This window comes from Gymnoscopelus microlampas (assembly GCF_963454915.1).
Source record: "Gymnoscopelus microlampas genome assembly, chromosome: 14".
NCBI classification, from domain to species: domain Eukaryota; kingdom Metazoa; phylum Chordata; class Actinopteri; order Myctophiformes; family Myctophidae; genus Gymnoscopelus; species Gymnoscopelus microlampas.
The window spans coordinates 43,755,151-43,761,150 of NC_139951.1; the positions used below are offsets into that span (position 1 = coordinate 43,755,151).

The window sequence follows — 6,000 nt, forward strand, 5'->3', positions numbered from 1 at the left end:
GACAAGTGTCTGAACTGAAGCCATAGGATAATTACTTTTTGATGTGTAGCAGCGATCCTCCGTGGTGCATGTTTTCTTCTTACTGCAGTCATTCTTGGCTGTGTCAGCCATGTCACATTCGTGACACTCCAAGGCAGACACCGAGGCTAATGCAACAGGTAGACAATATCATACAATTAAAAAACGAATTACCCATTAAGACCTGAGGCTGATTCTAAAAACGTCTTCTAAATCTTAACAGTTTTCTGAAAAACTTGTGTTGCAAAATATTCAATAATTTCCAGGGACCCCTGGAAGTAAAACTAATTTTGCTTAAAAAAAGGGGAAAAAAATATATTAAAAAAAAAATAATAATAAAAATGAATATATATATACATATATATATATATATATATATGTATATATATATATATATATATATATATATATATACACACACACATACATAATATACACATACATATACACATATACATATATACATATACATATATACATATATATATTTGCACAAATGTTTAAAAAAAAAAAGCAGATCTACAAGATCAGAGAGCAGCACGAAGTGACGTGCTATGAGCTTGTACATGTGCTATTTTAGAATAGCCAAAGTATAAAATGTGGTTAACGCGGTTAAAAGATTGTAATGCAAAATGATGTAAAATGACACGGATGCTTTCCCGGTTTTTAAATGATTAAAGGAGTAGTTCGCCCCCCAAAAATCGTATTTTCTATCAATTACAGTTACACACCCCATGAAGCCTTGAATTCATGGAAATGTGTTACTTTTTGTCGCATTCCTGAGCCAATAACTTTTATAATTGAAAAGTCTCCATGAATTCAAGGCTTCATGGGGTGTGTAATTGACAGAAAATAAGTATGTTCTGGGGTGAAATACTCCTTTAAACTAAAACAGATAAGAAAGAAAAAAATACTTACCATTTAAGAGCACGAGGCCAAGGATGAGTATGATCAGACGCATTGTGTTGGACATAGAGGTTCAAATGACTCATTGAGCAGCAGCGTTAACAGCTTTTAATATACCTTTGTAAAGGGGGCGTGGCTGGTGTCTGCATGGGAGTCAACATTTTAATATGCATAACTGCATGTGTCATTTATTCTCGAGTCATGTGATTTATAGCTACTGAATTCATAACCGCTGGTTTGAAAGTGTGTGTGTGTGTGTGTGTGTGTGTGTGTGTGTGTGTGTGTGTGTGTGTGTGTGTGTGTGTGTGTGTGTGTGTGTGTGTGTGTGTGTGTGCGTGTGCGTGTGCGTGTGCGTGTGCGTGCGTGTGCGTGTGTGTGTGTGTGTGTGTCGCTGCTGGGAGAGAACATGCAGGTCGTTTTCTTGACTTTTCCACTAGGCTGAGACAAGCAGTCGTGTCAAGTAACGAAGTACATGTACTCAAGTAGTACTGTACTTAAAGTACAATTTTCAGGTACTTTTACTTTATTGGAGTATTTCCCATTTACAATACTTTTACTTCTACTCCACTACATCTCAGAGGCAAATATTGTATACTTTTCAATCCACTACAATTATTTGAAAACTTTACTAGTTACTTTGTAGATTTTGATTATACTGTAAGTACAAAACATTCATCAACCACTTCAGCCCTATTTAGACGATGGCACGTTGTGATGTGACGTGTTTTGAGCTTGTAGATCTCCTATTTGACCGGGCGAAGTATGCTTGCTATGGTTTTCTTTTGTAGGTTGCTAAGCAAAATGCTGTCGTGGGGTAAAGGGGGTGCTCAGAGTGGGTGTCATTTATTAGACAACACATTTCATCATGGCGTTGATCAAATTGACCGTTTCTGTAACTTAGTCATACTTCTCTCTTTTTTTTTATCTTTCCTCCCTTAGAGTGTGGTGCAGATGCTGCGGTGTGTCACATCTGTTACTCCTTTGTCATCTTCTCAAAAAGGCTTCCCGGACAGGCGGACACACGCACACAATAAAATACATAGTTCTGAAATTCTGCCTAGACTACAAATTTCTGCCACAGCAAGTGCGTTTTCAACATAGAAACAGAATTGTATGACAATTTACATAGCTGGTCGTACCTTTATATTTGCATTCACATGATTGTGTAAGAAGGGGTTTAGTGCAACAGAGACCAAATAAAACGGCCCTGCATTTTGAATGTTCCTTATTACCTTACTTTATAATGACTCAAGGTATATCATTATAATATTGGTGCGCCATTGGCTCAGAGGTAGAGTGGCCGGGTAGAGTGAACTGGAAGCCGCACGATCCCGGGGTGGGGGGCTCCCCCAGAGTTAGTGTCGAAATGTCCTTGTACAAGCCGCTGAACCCCTAATTGCTCCCGATGAGCAGGTTGGTGCCTTGCATGGTTTCCTCCGCCATCGGTGTATGAATGTGTGTGTGTGAATGGGTGAATGTAATGCACAATCTATGTAAAGCGCTTTGGATAAAAGCGCTATATAAATACACCATTTATAATAGGCTACCAGGAAAAAATAGTGACAAAAGCTGGCAGAAAACATCCTGAGGACTAGGCCTGTCTCCTGGTCTACCTAATACTATCTACGGTATTATGGTCTAATGGTGCCTATTATAGTCATAATTCATCTTAATTATTTAGTATTAGGATGAATTATTTATGATTATTATATGAATTATTTTATTTATGATTATTATGATGATCAGTAACACAAAAAAACAAAACTGCCACATCCGCTGGACGGCAGCTGCAGGGCCAACAGTGGATTTAAGGCAAGATAAAAAAAAAAAGTCTGCACACTGTGACTTCGCAAAAGCTCCCAGGTCAAGGCTTTACTATAGATTAACGTTTCCAACATGCAGTCTTCTTCCTCATTCCGAAGAAAAATGCTTTTGCAAAGTCATAGTGTGCGGACTTCTATTTTTTATCTATCATGATAATCAGCTCAGCTCATTTGGTGCCGCCTCGGGAACGTGGTGTTCAAGCACAGTGTGTGTGTGTGTGTGTACTTAAAGTACCAACAGTACAAAGTACTCATTGTGCAGAATGTCCCATTTCAAGTTTTCAAAATGTATACAAATCTTTTGCAAATATAGATCTGTAGATCTTGTAGATCTGCTATCTACAAGCTCACAATCCGTCGCATCGCGACGGATTGTGAGCTGAAGTAAAAGTAAAGTAAAGTAAAAGTAAAGTAAAAGTAAAGTAAAGTAAAAGTACATCAAAAGTACTTAAGTACAGTACTTGAGTAAATGTACTTAGTTACTTTACACCACTGGTGTGTACCCTGTCCATACATTCTATTAGACTCCAATGATCAGTGTTGAGCTGATATCAGGAGCAGAAATCCCATTCAGATGTCTCATCAGGTGAACTAATAATATATAAAATAATAATAATAACAATAACACATTTTATTCATAACGCAGATTACATTTTTGCTACAGGGTTTAAAAACGGGGCATAAAACAACACATTGTTCCCACCACAGTAGTATAATGGCCTAGGTCAAGAGTGTGGTCTAAGCCATTTGATTTAAGCAAAAATAAAAACGTGATCGTTGTGATTCGTGATTCGTTTGAACAACATCGAATCAGCAACGACGTTGCCTACGCAATGTAGTTCCAGTGTAGTTCTGCAAAACTAGTCAAATAGGAGCCTCTCCAGACTGAGAAACGAAGTGAGAAAAACAAATCAGCCGAACGTAGTGAAGCAGGCTGGATCCCAGGCTAGTGATTTGCACACCACTACCACTATAGTAGCCTAGCGTGCATCTTTGTTGTTGGTGCTTAACCCATTACAACCAGGAAAGCATCTGTGTCATTTTAGACTTCAAGCTCACAACGCCTCGCACTGCAAGGTGTTGACGTTTGTTTGAATTCAGAAAATATTTATCATTATAGACGTCAAGACCTGCGAGGCGCACCGTTGCTCCGATCCACACCAAACTTGCCACAAACACTGTTCAGGGGTCTTTGTTTAAGTGTTTAACACTTCAAATGGCCATAACTCGTTGACCATTGCTCTGATCAGCGCAATATACTGTAGGGCTCGATATGCGGCCTTCAATTGTGTGTGTGTGTGTGTGTGTGTGTGTGTGTGTGTGTGTGTGTGTGTGTGTGTGTGTGTGTGTGTGTGTGTGTGTGTGTGTGTGTGTGTGTGTGCGTGTGTGTGCGCGTGCATGCTTGTGCATGCTTGTGTCCGGGAAGCCTTTGAGAGAAGATGACGAAGGAGTAATAGAGGGCACACCGCAGCATCTGTACCAAGATAAAAAAAGAGAGAAGTATGACTATGTTACAGAAGCGGTCACTTTTATCATCAACTTCATGTGAAAATGTGTCCGTAGATCGTATCACATGGACAGAAAAGTTGCAAAATAATCTTCCAAATTATTGTAACACAAAGGAATGAATTAAACTGAAGTGCACAATGCAAGGAATTAAGTCTTAAATTGTGTTATTGAAAGAAAAGATCGAAATCTGACAGCAGCAGTTGGTGTTTCAATAAAAATAAAAATAAACAGACTCTGTGGCCAAATAATTGTAACCAGCCCTTTCACCTGACAAGACATCTCAATAGCAAGGCTTGTGCAAAGGCTAAAATGTAATTTAGATAGCATGTTATGTAGACAGATGCCAGGTTCATTTGGTGACCTGGCATCCTATAGTGTGTATAGTTTCAATGTACAGATTATTGTTTAGTTTATTTTATATTATACTGTTTATTTAGACTGATGATAGGTTCTTGGTTTACCTATGATCCTAGATTACTATATTACTATATGCATTTGATGTATTACCTTGTGTTTTCCTTGCTTACCATAAATCGCCCTGGATTAAGAGTGTCTGCTAAATGCCTAAATTGTAAGTTGTTTTGATTTATACTCCAAAACATGCACGCACGCACATGCACTGACATAAAGGACATTCTAACCTTGTAGGCCTACAGTGCAAAAAGCACAGGAGGTCCTCATCAACCATGCAGAATAAATCAGCTTCAACAGCTATCACGACATGAGCTAGAGTTTAAAGTCTGACACATTTAATATGTACATCAGGCCTTACAGTATAGTGACCTGCCATGAGCCATCAACAACCAGCAGCTTATACACAAGGTTCAGGGGCCTATTGCAAACAGAAAGGAAAGCAAAGCTAAATATTATTTAAGGCGATTCTTGAGATTATTTGGACTCTAGAGACTCATAGGGCTCTTCTAACAAACTTGAATAAGCCCTCACGGGGCCCTTTGTTACTCTGGCTCAAGGTACTTGAGTGAATGTACTTAATAATGGGGTGTCGGGGGGCGTCCGCTGGCCTAGCGGTCCAGGCGCATACCACATGCTGGTAATCCAGCTTGACAGCGTGTCGCGGGTTCGACTCCCGTTCCCGACGACCTTTGCTGTATGTCTCCCCCCCATCCCTCTCCCCATTTCCTGTCAGCCTACTGTCCTGTCCAAATAAAGGCATAAAAGCCCAAAAAATATCTTTAAAAAAAATAATAATAATAATAATGGGGTGTCGGACTAGTGGGGTGAAACCCAGTATAAGTGTATACAGGGTATCGGCACATTTCTAAAGTGACAATTTAATGACTTTTTAATACAAAATTGGCCAAATTGGCAAATGTTACATAAGAAAGAGGCAACGCCATGCAGTGCGAGGCGTTGTCAGCTTGAAATCTAAAATGACACAGATGCTTTCCCGGTTGTAATGGGTTAAGCAAGCACCAACAACAAAGCTGCATGCTAGGCTGCTACAGCGGCAGCCTGTGTGCAAATCACCCAGGCATTCATAGTCGCACCTCTTGATTCTATGTAGCGGGCACACAGTCTGGCGGGCGTGCATGTGCGTGTACGTGCGTGTTGGTCAAGAGGTGGCCATATGCCGCATACGCACACATTCAGTCCACTACACCCCAAATTATTTTAAGCAATATTAACACAACACAACGAGGACCAGTCTATGCCGGGTCATTTGCGCATGCGTCGGTGCTGCACCACAAACGCTAACAGCGCCAACAGCGTCACCAAAAAATGA

At 39.9% G+C, this 6,000-nt stretch overlaps 1 protein-coding gene across 2 annotated transcripts in view; it reads right to left on the minus strand.

Moving 5' to 3' along the window:
• The window catches only part of LOC311060469 (uncharacterized protein), a 42,467-nt gene extending 41,472 nt beyond the window's left edge, over positions 1-995 (minus strand). For both annotated transcript variants that reach the window (XM_084078651.1, XM_084078652.1), the window contains exons 1-2: positions 937-995; positions 36-146 (exon numbers count right to left, since the gene is read on the minus strand). In XM_084078651.1, the coding sequence (XP_083934777.1) occupies positions 36-146; positions 937-991 (166 nt within the window). In that variant the 5' untranslated portion in view covers positions 992-995. The remainder of the gene's footprint in view (positions 1-35; positions 147-936) is intronic.
• Positions 996-6,000: the final 5,005 nt, after the last annotated feature.